The following is a 14,618-nucleotide window of genomic DNA, read 5'->3' on the forward strand; positions in this document are numbered from 1 at the left end:
TCACTGCCTGAGGAAAAGTGGGCCTGACTGGACTAACCCTGATACATCAACAAGAACAAAGTCCAATTATCTGACAGTTGGGGGCTAATGAGCAGCAGTTACATCATGAAGGGCCGGATGTCATCGTGTACATCTGGAGAATGGGAGGAATAACAAATACCCGGTTATGAATTATGAGACATAACAAAACCAAATAAGCACAGACTGTAATGATCATGACTCCCTTTCAACAGGGTCTCGAGTCTAAATTACCAGTGTTTGTCACAATAAAAGCCACTGCTTTAAGGCTTCCCTTCTTGAATGCATGGAGGGGGTTAACAAAGTACATCTGGAGAACGGACTGTAGCAGACAGCCTTCTGAACATTATAACGGCCGATTCATAACGTTGAGGTCAGGGTACGGATCACATTATGTTAACTTACAAAAACAACTCAGTTATAGTACCTTTTGATTTATTGTACTGTTGGTAGTAAAGGGGGAGTGTGCTTTACCTCTTGGGGGTCTGTGTGTGTGCAACCTTGCAGGCACATCATGCGGCAAAGTCTTTTGTACGTGTGTTGCGAAACCATCTTGAGGCACACTTCCTCCCCATAATTCGGGTCATTATAACCAACATCGTTGCCCACACCAGTCTCTCCCCCCCCCCCCCCCCTCACTTTCCTCCTCCTCCCACTCACCAGCCAAAACACTGCTGGGCTCTCGTGCAATAACCCCCTGCTCTCTCACTCCCTCCAGCCAAGACCTCTACCGCCAAAGAATGTGTGTAATCTCCCCTGCATGCCAACAGGCAAATCCCATAGCCCCACAGACCAACAGCACGGTGAGCTAATGAACCCGGTTAATGATTGTAATATAGTATGGAGGTCTTTCAATGATTAGTCGATGGGGGGGGGGGGGGAATGAGTGGAAAAGATGGACAGGCTCCTCCACTTGAAGTGTTCCTGCCTGATGTTAAGGGCCAGACTACTGATGAATGCTTCAAATCTCCTCTCCTTGACTTTCTGTGACTCTTGAGTGTGATGCCATCAGAAGTGTGTAAACCTCATTAAAGAAACAATTGAAATATCGTATTACAATGTGTGTCACACAAATATTTCCTTTTTTTATGTGCACACCTGTGGCCAACTATTCAAGTTATACAGGAAAGCAATAGCAAAGTAATAAAAAGAAAACATTCAAATTGGTCTTTCGTGCACACAGACACGTACATGATAAATCAGAGGCCTGCCTATTGTACGTTTAGTCACATGCACACACACACACTATGTGAGGCCATCTGCTGAACACATGCACGTCAGTGTCTTGCGTTTCAAGGTGAGCATGCTCTCTGACCCCAGCCCCTGAAGCTGCATGCTGATTAACCACTGATCTCAGGCAGCAGTGTTTTGAAAGGCTTCACAGCTAAGTGAGAGAGATACAGAGAGAGATAGAGAAAGGGAGAGAGTAAGAGAGCAGGGTCCCGTTTTAATGTCTGTTTCTAATCTTTCATAACAATAACCTCATGGTTCATACTATAATCATTTTTCACAGACATCTCCATGGCCTTGCTCGAAGAACAAATAAATACCGCCAACACCATGCTGAGAAAACGGAGTTGGAAAATACCCAAACGTTGGTCAACTCAAGTTAAACAAAAGGCTAGGTACATCTACAAAGGAATGGGTGGTCTAGGGTGAGCATTGCCGGGCCATCTATAAGAATGGGTGCCACATTGGAGAGACAAACAGATCATGTTAAAATAACGTGGCCAATCTGAGGTATCCAGCGCCTCAATCGTTCCTCTGCTACTGTGGGTCTCTAGGTCAGGGATTGGTGTGTTGCTGCTGGGTCTGTCTGTCTGTCTGGGCAGCGAGGCGGTTTGTTGGCTAAGTAGCCCACTGGGTTTTGGTTTCCCAGAGAACCCACAGAGTTCCACCGCCCTGCCATTCTCCCAGCGTGAGAACATCTTATTGCATAACCAGTCCCCTCAAAGTAATGTGCCGCTCAATCATCCTCTGGAACTTCTGGAATAAATACCGAACCAGCCCAGCTTTGGAGCATAGCTGCAGTGAGGCCACAAGGCATGTCATTGATTTTGATCTCAGGGCTTGAGACAGAGAAAAATGCCATTGTGAACTGAGACACAACAAGATCTACAGGTCAGACTAACACACAGTGGCGCATTATAAAGCACACAGGTTCTCTGTGTTTGCTGGCCTCCTCTGTCCTCACCAAGCCACACCAAGTGTGTACCGCTTCTCATGTCACTCCCACTGAAACGGCAAGCTGAGCGGGGCCCGCGGAACAACTTTGCCCGCTGTGACACCACATCCTGCGGAGTCGCGCTCCGCTCGTAACACTCGGGGGGAAATCTGGACTCCTCATGTCTCATGATTCGTGAACATGGCTGGCTCTTGTGAGATCCCTTCCTTTTTTCTTCTTTTTCTTTTACATTAAAGTGGCATGCGGAATGCTCCAGCAACTCTTTAACAACACTTTCACAACATTTAAACAAGCCCACTGTGAACGAGGCCCCAACCTTTCAGAGTCCCCCTGCTAATCCTCCGACACTGTTAAAGAATGGATTACAACGCTCTAGTGTGTTCTACCGAGCTCCCTCAATGCTTTGATGACAGAGCAGGGCCAAACCCGTGCCTCCTTTACGAGACATATGTCAGCGTTCTCACTGAGGCGCAAACCTTTCCGTTTAATGACGGGTGCGTCGAGTTCAAAGCCGATTCAAAGAGGTGCATGTCGACAAACATGCCATCGGTGTTTGAATGGTGTACGAACATCCACAGAAGGGCGCGGAGGTGAGGGCGGTCTATGAGACCATCTATCCATGGGTCGCAGTGTTCGTTAAGGTGGAAGATAGAATTTCCGAATTAGGCCTACTTTTCCCTCAGACACAGAAGCTTCCATGACTGAATCGGAATGCATGGCCCCAGTATGACTTAGCAGATTTCTACCCCATGGCTAAAAGGTCACTGCTACTTGATGGCTGAGCGAGTCGAACACTTTCTTCCACTTAAAAGAAACACTTTTCAAAGCAAAGAATGTATGTGGGTGTAAGTGGGATTATATGTGTGTGTAGCATTAAGTCTCGTCACTTTGCTCAAAGGGAACTATTGCAATGTCTACATCATGTCGTTTTCACGTACCTAAGCTCCACATTGTAAAAATTGTTCGACTTATGTATCGAATAGATAAGAGAAACAGACCCATCTGTCATTGCTAATTCCTCTCAGTACAGGATGTATGAGGCAAGTGTCACATCCTGCAGACCCCCCAAAAAACACTTTGTTCCCTGTAGAAGCGTGGCTGGCAGGCTGACGTTTGTCCCTGAGACTCGAACACCATAGAAAAAACTAAAAAGTCAGTGGAGCCTGCCAGATATAGGCCAGTGGATATCAGTGAGGCCGCACACTAGGTGGCTGGTCCTCTATTGATTTCCTGATGGAGGCAGATCATTGTGGTGAGGATCGTTTCTCTCTCTCCCCAGCACAGCAACCTTCAACTGACATCTTCAACACTCAACTGTTGGGCATTTAAATGGTGTGGTGTAGTGTACTAATCGCTAATGAATCCAATAATTAGTCATTGACGAAGTGTTGATAGATGGTGAATGCGGTGTGTTGCAATTGTTTCTGGTCGGTGTCTCTCTCTATCACACACACACACACACACACACACAGGTTCTGGGTGTTTTAATCCTTCCCTGCACAGTACCCTATAGTGACTTCACTCTGCTCCTCTGAAATTCAATGGCTCTTCTTGGCATCCACTCTGGTGATGAACGAGTCCAAAACAACATATCAGCCTGACTCCTCAATAAAAATGTATTTTCACAGCTCAATCCTGTCAAGACTTGTCTACAGCGAAACACCTACAGAAATGGCGACCACATTTAGAAAGGCACACAGTTAGCATTCATCTTTGAATGTCAGTCCTGACATCATGCCAACTTGTGGTTGTCCCCCTTAAATTCTATTCCATGACATTTTGTTTCAAATTTGTTTAGTATTCGCGTGTCAGTTTGTCCATTCATCAAGATATCTGCTAGCTCTCACCAAAGCCTCTGTGTCTTTTATACACTGTTGAACTTGGCAGGGGAAAAGATCAAGTGCTGAACCTTAATGGTCCTTGTTCAATGTTTTCTTTGACAAGTCGCCTCCAAGTCAAACGGAACTCTTCCTGAAGGTCGGGAAAGGAGTTTGGAGCTGTCCTTTACAGAAGCTGAGTTCTCATGGACTCCAAACTAACAGACTCTCTTTTTGTTAGCAAACCCTTTGTTTGATGCTGGGAGCTCCAGTAGTTGAAACAAATGGTAAACAACAAAACAAGGAAATCAATTGGGGGGTTTCTTCTGTACCCTGCTTCTTGGAAACAAACCATTTTAACATGGTTGATGCACGTGTGGTCGTTGGAAAGCAGACCATGCAGCCACTGTCTCGTGTGACAAAGGACGGAGATAATTTGGTCTCCTTCTCTTTAACTTAGCCTTGTGAATTGAAAAGCATTCACAGAACTAGTAGTCTACAAGAAACAGGAGGAAAGACAGAAAGAAAGAAAGAAAGAAAGAAAGAAAGAAAGAAAAGAAAGAAAAGAAAAGAAAGAAAGGAGGGAGAGACAGAAAGGTAGGTAGCCAAACAGACAATGCTCATGCTCTGACTATCTTCTGATGGATGAGTTTAGTCTTATCATTCATCAGTTCACTGCAGTATGGCATGCACCCCTGACCCTTTCTGCTTAAAAGGCCCTGAAGCAAAGAAGTTACTATCAGCTCACAACTGTAAACAATCAACAGCAAACAGAAGCAACCAGTTAGCCACCCAGAAGTCCAACCCAGTCTGCCTTTTGTTTTCATTCTGTCCAAAATAAATCTACAGTAAAAACAAACAAAACCACTTGTCAAACCCTGTGGAGTTCAAACTCATTATTTTTCTTTACTGAGGGATGTTAGAGGTCGTTGACGTGTGTTGTAACGACTGAAGGGGATGTTGAGGCAGTGTGGTAAACTAATTCACAAATACAAGCATTAATGCTGAACAGACATAACCAGAAATGAAACCTCAAAGAGTGAGAGATCAAGAAAAAGCAGTGTGTGTGCACACGCGTGTATGTGTGTGTGTGCACTTAAAGCCACACTTGTTGATCCTCGGATTCTTGTGAGCAGCTAAGGGACTAGCGAACCCATCCTTACAGCAGGCCCTCTTCAACTTTTAGGTGCATTACACTTAGAAGTGCACCTGCACTTTATTTTTGGCCCTCATACATGATCATGTGTGTGACCACACACACACACACAACTCCCTGTCATGAACAGTCAAACGTTCACACAATTACACAGATGAACAGGATCACAATTAAATGGACAGGAAATGGAGCTTTCTCGTTCTAAAGTTGGAAGACATGCCCATGGTTCCAAGAAACCATTCTTCTACACTTTCTCTCCAGTCCTATGTAGACACATCTACCTATACGTCTCTCAGTTACTGAAATGAAGTATCCTCACTCTTTCTATCTACCAAATCCTAACAATGCACACTCTCTGAGCTGACCCCTATCAGCCAAGATCCCAGAAGAACTGATGACTCCATGTCAAACCCCTTTATGATTTTGAGGGTTGAGACAAAGAGACCGTGACATGAGTGGTTGGACCTACTGTACCTTGATTTGAGAGGAAATTTTTAGTTAAAGCTTCAAGTTTATTTACCATTTACAAGTACAGGTAAATTGGAATTCTTGGTTCATCTCCTCTCGACTGTTCCCTCGTGGCCTAACCTAAATCTCAAAGTATATGGTTCTAAATCTTGATTTCAAAATAAAGAATCAAAATCCTGTGACCTAACAATACATTTAAATCAAATGATATAGCTGAACTCTTCAATATTTATGGAAACTTCCATTAAGTTCACAGTTTGTTCTTTTTATTTATGTCTTTGGCCCTGCCCAGGTTACACAACTCTCGTTGAGCGTCCAGTCTAATACGTTTCTGTGCAACACAATGTGTGGTGCTGTTTGGTTTTCAGACAGTTCCATTCTTCCCACATTCAAACTGACGACTTAACTTATTTAGCCTAATTGCCACTTTATGAGAGAATTTTAAAAATAAACTCCAAACACTGGGAGCATTAAGTCTACAGCCAGGATGCCATGGGACCGCCCGGGTGTTTCTCCTCAATGCCAAGGTGTCCTCAAACTGAACAGAAAGGTGGCTTTGTGACTTGTTCATTAGATGCTGTTTGTAGAGGGAGTGGCAGTGAACAGAGCAAACATCCCTACACCAAGGTGAGTCTGCTGGGCCAGGTAGGGGGGGGAAGCTAACAAGATGTGTGTTTAGTGTGTAATAGACTGACCAGCTTAAGATAATGGGGGCAATGACAGAGGCCTCCTTTGACAAAAAAAGGGAAACATGTGGAGCGTGTCCCCACTGGTTGGTTGGCCTCAGGACCAACAAGGGTCCAACGACCAAGGAGAGTGGGCGTGTTCCTCTTGGCTGGTGATGACCCCAAGAGAAAAGCCCCCAAGCTAAGCAACAGACGTATAACATAAACCAGTAAATCACTGCATCCATCTACTCATCCACCTGTCCATCCATCTTGGTAAGGAGCTTGTACAACAACAGAGTTCTTGACCACAGTGATCTATCAGGAGCAGCATTGACTGTCGGGGGGAAAAAAAATCACTCACCAGAGGAAGAGAGAGAGAGAAACGCGATGGAAGACTTAGCCACAACAAAACGGCCAGCTAGGAGCCTCTGGTTTGAGTTAAAGCATCCCTTCCTGTCAACCAAAACAAAACCCATCACGCAACCACCATGAAGCAGAATCCGCTATCCAACATCCGCTCGAAACCCCTGGACACATCAGACACGTCAGCACTTGAAAAGGTTAAGGACTATTTTTACAGAGCCCGAGAAATCCCAGTGGATTCCCAAGCTCCGAAAACCCAAAGTATTACAGGGCAGCTGCTCCAACCAGCTTCTGAGGCTGGGCAAAGGGCAAGCAAGTGAACACCGAACCAGACAAGCGCTGTCTAATCCTGTAAGGTATTGGGCGCGCGTCACCGTGAGCAGAGACCAGCCACATGGCTGCCTGCAAGACGGATTAAAAGTTTATCCTCTGGCAACCGGGAGGTGCTGCTTTCTCTCTTTAGACCATCCCTCAATGTCTCCTACCGGTAAGGCGGAATCGGGAATATTTATACACGGCCTTTGGAATGACGACATATGGAATTTGTTTGTTGGATGGCTGATGGAGAGAGACTTAAGAAGACATCATCCTCCTCTAGCACATACTTCTGCTTTAATATTAGTACCAACACGTTCAATAACTAGCCATCAACTACTGTAGTTTATTTAAACAGCCTCTTTTGGGGATGGTGTAAGGAGTATTTCAATATGTTTTGATTAGTCTCTAACCCATGGACAACGACTTGAAACCATCATCATTGGAGAAAACGATACTTCACTGAGAACTCCATCCATTGATTCTACTCTTTACGTTCTCCCTTGATATTTCCCAGCATGCATGTCAAAACGGGCAACACAAATACAATGCAATTTGACTGAATTGGCTAGTCAATGCAATGCATTCTGCTCAAAAGTAAGACAGATAGACATGGGTTCTGGCATTGTTTTGAATGCTAAGACGATGACATAAGACGTTGATGACATATCACCCTTAAACTCAGAGACAGTCCAGCCACCACTACATTGTGGGTATTTGTAGATGATCCAACTAAATGAAAGAGTGTGTAAGTAAGCCACGCCACAAATGAGGGGCTACACACGCTCACATGGTTTTCGACACACACACACACACACACACACACACACACACACTCCCTCTTCCTAGATGAGGCCCAATGGTAGACCACAGAGAAGGGCCAGAAAAGCCAAAGAAAACTGTATTGTTTTTCAATCTATGGTTGCCCCTTTACAAGTCTTCACCGCAGAAACATTGCTCATAAAGTGAGCCTGCTTGTTGAACAGCCTCAATGGGCATAGGGTTATTCACGGTTGGAGAGAAGTCCTGAATTAATTCCTAAAGAGAAAGAGACTGTGAGCCACAGCTGCAAATCAACTACCCCGAACGGGTAAAAAAAAAAAAAAAAAAAAAAAACGAATCTCAACAGCTTCACTAGATAGTTATTCTATAGGAAACCATACTGTATGTTGAAAGACAGGTGCTAGGCTGCATTAAAAGTGCTGAGGAAGTGGTTGTGAAGGAGTTCCCACGCTGACGGCCTAATCTCTGATCACCATTACCATATCTCAGCACTGTGTCTTTACTGTAGTCTACCACCACCTTTTCTGGTGTCTAACAATAAACCTCTTCACAACATACTGGAACGCCGGCTTCTCGTGGTCATCTGATTAAACTCATATTGTAACCCATTGTTATCACACATCAGAACTTGTAAGTAAAGCCAAACACTTTGTGTAAATGAGTTCCACTCCATACAGAGGTTAAGTAAACACGATTAATCGCACATCAAGAATGTCACCATTCATCACACACACACGTGTACAAAATGCAACCACAATATAGTTTCCGTTGTAATAACAATATTCAGTTGGCAATGTTTTGTTCAGAATCAGATTGGCAATAACAACACAACTGTGAAACTACGGGGGTGAGTTCTGGGTGTATGCACAATTCTTTAACAAACAACAAATTCAGCTTCCTGGATCTGTCATTAAGTCAAACCGTCTGACTCCGCCTTAGTAACTGTTGCATCAAAAGAAGGATGTGTGCTTTCTCTTTTAGTATGCCATACAATTTTGGGAACAATCCAAGTACAAAATATGTAGTAAAATGTATTTACAAGTACAGTCTTGGAAGGATGTGTGCTGTGAAGCTGCAGTCACTGAGACAACGATGATAAACACACTCAATCCTCCAGAGTCCTATCTTCCTCTACAGTACATCTGGCAACATCCATCACGGCACTCAGATATTCAGCCATGAGGTGTTGCTGACCTGAGTTGCTTCGTTCAACTGGACATTTTGACTCAACTGCAGTGTCTTGAGTGACATCAACTTGACTTCATGGAATATTCTAATACGGTGAACAATGGAAGTAAAATATAGGAGGAATAGCACAAAAATGTTTCATATATGATCAGTCGGGTAACATTAAACGACTGTGAATCATTATAATACTAACAATGTGTATTGTGCTCTCCAAAAATAGTGATGTAACATGTGGTAAACATTTTGGACACACAAACTTACAAGATAGGAATTGTGCCTGTCGAGGAAAACAGAGTCGCCCATGTCTCAAAATAAGAATCCACATAAAAGTCTCCAGAAATTAACGAAGCGATTCAACAAGTGTTATTCTGACTCAAAAGAGTAAGCGACTCAACGGCAAATACGCGTTGTTGCCCGTCACATCAGTTCATGCAACAACGATTGGATTTAACTATTAAGAACAAACTGTGATTCGCGTTCAAGCTAAATGGTTGCATCTTCAAATAATACAATGTAGCAATATTACATCCATGCCATGAAGGACACCGAGGGCAGTGCTCCACAGCTCCATGCATGCGCTCCGCTCCGACTGCTAAAATTTGCGATGTTGCGCCAAGCAGAGAGGAAGCAAAGTCGGGTAGAGAAAGACAGATAGGCGGGGCACCTCAGAGGGAACCATGGATCGAGTGGAGCAATTAGAGTAGGTCTAGATGTGCTGGTGCACATTACACTCAATCAGCAGCAACCTAGGTTGTTGAAAGGGAAGGTGCTTATGTACACACTGCCTCAGAATGAGGGGTCAACAGTGACAATTGACATAACTCGCAAATGTTCAAAATGATCCAGTGTTTCTCTGAAACCTGGCCAGTGTCGAAGTAATAGAAAAGTTTTCAACAATGGGGCAAGTTTGAGCAATGCTTTGTGTAAAAGGTTGAGCAATGCAGCCAAGTTTTGCCTGCAATTTTTCTGGCCATAGATATGAAAACAAAAAATAATACAACCCAGTTTCATGGGGTCAGGCTGCATAAGGACTCATACACCTCCTGTGAGGATTTTACAATGGAGTTACTAGAATCATATTTACTAGAGTTAAGGAAAACCATTTGATTTGCTCTCCATTGACAGGCAGGGGCATAAGGGATATAAAATATCCTATTCTATTGTCAGTCTCTAGGCTACTAGGCTTCAAGAGAGATACTCATACAGATCATACACACACCCAACCACACACACACACAGTAAATTCCAGGGTTTATCAGATAGACTTGTAAACATCGAAAGAATGTTGAGCAGCAAGAAGGTGATTGTTTTACAATGAAATCAGATGACACAAGATACTATGATGTATGTCAAAGGGCTTCATCACATGACATCATCTTGCATCAGATTACGCAAAACATATCCAATGCACATTTTTTCTTTTACAGGTAAATCATGACTAGCGTCATAGCTAATAATAAAAAAAGTGACAACCGTATAAGTACATTTCTAGAGGAAACAGTTAGGTCTGAATGGATACATTTCTCCTAAAATGGTGATCTGATCCTCCCAGTGTGACCGGCTGACACTGCCTGAGCTGAACTGAGGGGAGGGAGAAGGAGGAGAAGAACATGAAAAGAGGGGAGGAGATGGAAGGGAATGTGGTAGGACATCCCAAGATGTCCAGATGTGCATCATCACACAACATGGAGCAGTTTGTCCTGATTGCACCTACTCTTCCAGCCCAGACAAGGAAAACACAGTTTGTTCCAAATCGCAGAGGAGAGACTAACACTGATAATTGTAAATGAAAAAAAAAGATGCCCATTTTAGACCCCCGGACCTTGCTATCGGAAGAACATTTCTGATTTAAAATATGTTGTTTGTATATTGAATGTAGTTTGCCCCTTGTGTACAACAGGAGAAGACCTGATCAACACCATGTGGAAACATTCAAAGTTCATTATTGAAGTTTTCAACATGCCATGAAAATGCAGTAAAGCATTTAAAAATGAAGACTGCATTGCCACCCATTCCAGCTACTTGCCTCTCACTGTGCAAACACTGCTGTTAAATCTTAGCTAATCTTAGGTAGTCTTAGGACATGTACTATCTTTGGTTCAAATGTAATTTCCATAGTACAAGAATGAAACTCATTGAACAGACCATAAACAATGTTGTCTCCTTAATTATGGAACTTAACTTTCATGCATTGCTTAAATTTTTTTACTTTTGCTAGCAAATGTTTAACTAATGTTTTTTTTTCTTTCGAATACATGTTTTCTACTAAGATCACCCATTGACTACCATTTTAAGAACATGCATTGGTGAAATTAGGGGGAAATGAGGGAAATTGTGCTTCCCCTTAAAAGTCTCAAATTCATATTAAGTTGTGGCTATGCTAACCAGGAAGGGTCACCCACATTGAGATGTCAGCACTTCAAGATGTTACAACCCTCTTTTACTTTGTACTATCAATGGCTGACAGTTAAGTCAGACCCAAAAAGAGAACTAAGTATATGATTGCTGTTTACGGATGGACATCGTCACAATAACAGCAGTTCGGTGCTAGAGATATTTGCCAGTGGTCAGGGGAGGTGACTCAGTCAGGACACCCAGGGATAAAGAGCTTTCTAAGCCCCTGTTTGAGGACAAGTCAGGCTTGTTGCCTTGTGAGGGAGGCCAGTGGTCCTGTTCAGGGAACAGGGCAGTCGTATAATGATCTTACAATTATGTGTCCTAGCAGATTGTCCTAGGAAGTCCAGAGCCACTATGGCCTCTCAGGATGTTGCTTGTATTTACAAGCTTCGGTTCTTGACCGTCTCAACGAACTGACATTTATTGCCTTGGATATTGGAGGATGATTTGAGGCTGTCGCCATGCCCCTGTCATCGTGAGTGCAGCGTGGCGTGGTTGCAGATGTTTACGTCTGTCTCTTAGGACAGGTTGGCTCTCCACAGTCGGGATGATGCCTTCCTCGGCTCGGAAATCATTGGATCATCAGGAAATCTCCCAGAAAAGGGTTTACGGCACTGCCGTACGTGTAAGGAAAAGCAGCGAGATCTGAAGCTCTTGCTCTTGCTCCTACAATTTGGTGGATTGGTTTCATCCAGTTGCTCAAGACTGTCTGCATTATTTGCTGGGTCTCTTATTGAAGTTACTCTCTCTCTCTCTCTCTCTCTCTCTCTCTCTCTCTCTCTCTCTCTCACTTCCAGATAGTCTGGTGTTGCCCTTGTGAATGTATTCAGAGGTTAGGCCTCTGTGTTGTTGTACCATGCACCTCAGATGAAGACTAAAAGTAAAACTGGGGTTACAACCGTGTGTGTGCGTGTGTGAGAAAGTATGGGAAATATGAAGCACCGCAGGATGCTGGGGGAGGAGTGCTCTGATAAAGAAGCTTATGAAGTAGCACGGCATGACACTGATAACAGCTCAGTCCGATTCGACCAGCCTAAAAACAGCCGGCAGAGAAGAAGGGTGTGTGTGCATGTCTGTGTGTGTGTGTGAGAGAGAGAGAGAGAGAGAGAGAGAGAGAGAGAGAGAGAGAGACGTGAAAGTCGAAACGTTCATAGTTTGAGAGACAAACATGAGTGGCGGTCAGGAGTACAGGAGGAGAACGAGTGGGAAGATTCCCCACAAAAAGCGGGCACACACATAAACGCCTTTACTGCGGGAGCAACACAAAGCCCTTGGAGAGTGACCTCAGTGCTGGGGAATGTGGTCTCACCCCGTCTCCGGAGAGAGAGAGAGAGAGAGAGAGAGAGAGAGAGAGAGAGAGAGAGAGGGGGGGGGGGGGGGGGGGGAGAAACACAGTTTGTTACCAGCGCATCTCCCTGACATCTTCAAGGATCTCAAGACGTCCGCGGACCAAAATGATCCAAGAAAGAAAGAGGCTAAGCAACAAGCCCCTGAGCCCACCACAGCCCCCCAACCTTCCCCCGGTCTGGATTCAATCATCGGGCTTCCATCCCTCAGGCCGACGCTCATCCTGACGCTCCTTCTGTTCTGTCGTGGGTGCGGGGAGAGGGAGCACGCGGCTGTGACACGCTAGTTAGCCTGCCGAAGAGCTAAAGGGCCGAAAAGGGGAAGCATTTTCCACTGGCTAACACACAAGATATTTCATGTCGGAACACTGAGCAGAACCCAGATGTTTGAGACAAAGGCTAGGCGGTAGGGAGATGGAATCCAGACCCCCGTGTGTGTGTGTATTGTGTGTATATATTGCGTGTGTGTGTTGTTTTTTGCCTCCTTTGAGTGGCTCAATCACACCCTGGGCTCTCTGTCAACCTCCAGCTGGGCCAGGTGGTTTCATCACACAGCCTGAAGTGATGTCACCGTCAGAAGAAAAGCAAACTTAACCAAAGGAATGTAGGAATATGGGACAAAGGGACCTGCCATAGAGTAGCTGGTGACATCATACTCATCTTGTCTATGTCACTTCCACATTCCACTCTCCACATAGACAACGCAGACGAGACTCCCTCTGCTTATTTCTCAACGTAAAAAGGCTTTCCAGTCAAAGTTGCGAAGCTTGTGCGACGTCTTTGCACGACCTCTGAGAGCCTCGAAAAGCATGCTGTCGCAAAGGGCACGAGCGTAAAGTGCGTCTGAGACGGAGTCAGACGTTTCACAGGCCCTCAAGACACGGCTAGCTGACTTGGCCCAGACTTCCGCTGCATGTGTCAGTCTGGGCTGGAAGATTCCGCCTTCGCCCGACATTCCCAGAAGGAGCCGTTACGGATCTACAAGAATCGGACTTGAGTGGCGGAGAGGGGATGGATACAGACTGGCACCAGGGCTGAGTGGGGAGGCTCACGTTGATCCCACAAGAGGGAGAAAGACGCCATCTCCACCTACGCTTGGTGTTTTTCGCAGAAAGCCGTTGCCATGGCGTCGCAGCCGGACTATTGCATAAGTGGAGACACACTCCACTGCAAGGATTATCAGATGGCACAGACAATTAGAACTGAAAGATGGATGGTACTCGGAGAGGCTTTCCATGAATCTTAAAGAGTCTTGAATTTGTTTTAATTGTTTGGTTTTTTTTTGGGGGGGGGGGGGTGTACGGGAACTTGGTTGTGTCCTGGCGAGAGAACAATTGTACAGATCCTTAGACAAATTCTTCCTCAGCAAATCTAATATTCCCACCAAAAACAAAGATGTCAGGCGAAAAGACAACTTTGCCATCTTTAGAAACACAATCGAAATGTCTGCAGGCACACACTTCTCTTGAGTACACACTACTGTTTGTGAAGCGCTCACTATTGCAATCATGTTGTGGGCTAAAATCATTGCGCCATGGGTTTGCACAGGCAAAGGTCATTGGGTTTAGACCCTTTGCGCTTGCATGCACCACACACAGCCTCAACATCTCTCCATCCCTCCAGTGTCTCTCTGGCCTTCTGCCAACCTTGATAGGGTGACCTCTCTTTTGGTGGCTGACCTGCTCTGACCCTATCAGACCAGGTCAGACATAACAAAACGACTGGAGCGTCAGTGTTTGGAGGGGCCTGTTTGTGTGTGGTCGTCCTATCTGTTGATAACACATATGTATTGTTTGTTAGTGGAGAACACAAATCCCTTGACTCGACGTCTCCAGAGAACATATTTTGTTCAATTGCTGACGAAAAGTTTTCCAAAACAGGACATTTATTTCACACTGGTCGGTTTTGAGGGGC

At 44.7% G+C, this 14,618-nt stretch overlaps 1 protein-coding gene across 1 annotated transcript in view; it reads right to left on the reverse strand.

The window, feature by feature from the left end:
- Positions 1–9,528, reverse strand: part of LOC136966326 (rho GTPase-activating protein 6-like) — a 28,326-nt gene extending 18,798 nt beyond the window's left edge. Inside the window, exon 1 of the mRNA XM_067260803.1 lies at positions 9,223–9,528. Within this exon, the coding sequence (XP_067116904.1) occupies positions 9,223–9,264 (42 nt within the window). The 5' untranslated portion in view covers positions 9,265–9,528. The remainder of the gene's footprint in view (positions 1–9,222) is intronic.
- Positions 9,529–14,618: the final 5,090 nt, after the last annotated feature.

The sequence above is a fragment of the Osmerus mordax genome, chromosome 22 (genome assembly GCF_038355195.1).
Source record: "Osmerus mordax isolate fOsmMor3 chromosome 22, fOsmMor3.pri, whole genome shotgun sequence".
Taxonomy (NCBI): Eukaryota; Metazoa; Chordata; class Actinopteri; order Osmeriformes; family Osmeridae; genus Osmerus; species Osmerus mordax.